Source organism: Entamoeba dispar, genomic scaffold (assembly GCF_000209125.1).
Source record: "Entamoeba dispar SAW760 scf_1105229458741 genomic scaffold, whole genome shotgun sequence".
NCBI lineage: Eukaryota > Evosea > Mastigamoebida > Endamoebidae > Entamoeba > Entamoeba dispar.
This window is the reverse complement of record NW_001853344.1, coordinates 25-1,518: the sequence shown is the minus strand read 5'-3', so window position 1 is coordinate 1,518 and position 1,494 is coordinate 25. Positions and strand designations below refer to the sequence as shown.

Sequence of the window (1,494 nt, the reverse complement as noted above, 5' to 3'; positions counted from 1 at the left end):
TAATCTACTGTATACCATATTATTTCTTTAAATATTCTTCCATCATCAAATATTTCATCATATTTATTATAATTATGAAATGTTTCAATATTAGGAAATAATTTTCTTGAATATTCATTTAATGGAATTGGATTAAAATGAAATCGTTCCATATTTCCTTGAAATCTTTTAACACCAATTTCTAAATTAATAAAATCTTTAATATCATTAAAATATTTTGATGTTATCATTATTTCATTATATCCTATTCTTCTTTTTCCATTTATTCTTTTATTGATTTTATTATTGTATATTATTCTTTTGATATTTATTATCATTTCTCTTTCTGATGAATATTCTGAATATTCTTCTTCTTGTTCTATCTTTTCTATTATTGTTTTAATATATGTTTCTTCGTTGATTTCTTTATATCTCCATCTTTTTGTGTTTATTTTGTTTTCTTTTTCTTGTTTTATTTTATTATTTATTATTATCCCTTTCTCTTCTTTTTCTTCTGTTGTTATTCTATTGATTTCTTTATTTTCTTCTGTTCTATTATTTGTTCTTATAGTATTTATTATTCTTATTTTTATCTTACCTTTTTCTTTTTTAATATTTCCATATGTTATTTCTGTATTTTCTATGATAATGATTGGTGTTTCTATGTTATATTCTTCTGAATGTATTCTTTCAATTATATGATATTTCCGTATGATTTGTACATTATTTAATCTTCCTAGTTTTGTTGAATTTTCGATTCTTCTTTCATTTCCTTGACTTGTTCCATTAGGAATACAAATGATTGTTCTTTCATTTTCTCCTTTCTTTTCTACTTCTTTCTTAATATTATTGAATATCATTGTTAATTTACTTTCTGGTTTAATCATCATTTCTACTCCTTTAATATTTTCTTTTCTAATTTTCACATTCTTCTCATCATTGGAAATGATTTCTTCAATTATTTTCTTTTCTTCTTCTTTTATATATTTCATTCTATCAATTCTTTCATATTCATTTCCATCATACAAATACACATCCATTTCATCATATTCAATATCAATTATCATTGTTATTGTTTTACGTTTCATCTTTTATTTATTTTTAAGTTCATTTAATTTTGATTTTTATAACATTTTAATATTTTTGTTATTTAAAAATTGATTTTAAATTAAATAATATAATAATTTATCATCATTGAATATTTCTTCTTCTTATTCTTCATACAATATCAATCACAAAATACCATTTCAACAAATAAATGAAATGAAAAAATAACAATAAAATGTATAATAAGAATATGAATAAATAAATATAAATAGAAAGAAATGATAATATAAAATAAGAAGTATATTAAATGAAAGTAAAAAGAATAAAATATGAAATAAAAGAAAAAATAAAGATAATAATTAAAATAAAAATAAAAAGTTAATTAAGTATTAATAGAACTTGTGTCTATTGTTCCTGGCTCAGGGAGACTAATCCCGTCCCTTCGTCTTCGTCATGTAGTTCAACTAC

At 20.2% G+C, this 1,494-nt stretch overlaps 1 protein-coding gene across 1 annotated transcript, besides 6 other annotated features; it reads right to left on the bottom strand.

The window, feature by feature from the left end:
* Positions 1–1,067, bottom strand: EDI_097750 (uncharacterized protein; the record flags this gene model as incomplete). The annotated part of the gene is made up of 1 exon (XM_001734903.1): positions 1–1,067. A coding segment is annotated over one exon (1,067 nt), but the record flags the coding sequence as incomplete, so codon positions are not given.
* Positions 216–393: a microsatellite.
* Positions 420–591: a microsatellite.
* Positions 1,040–1,131: a microsatellite.
* Positions 1,132–1,168: a sequence feature (AT_rich).
* A 78-nt stretch (positions 1,169–1,246) lies between these two features.
* Positions 1,247–1,398: a microsatellite.
* Positions 1,399–1,494: part of a repeat region that runs on past the window's edge.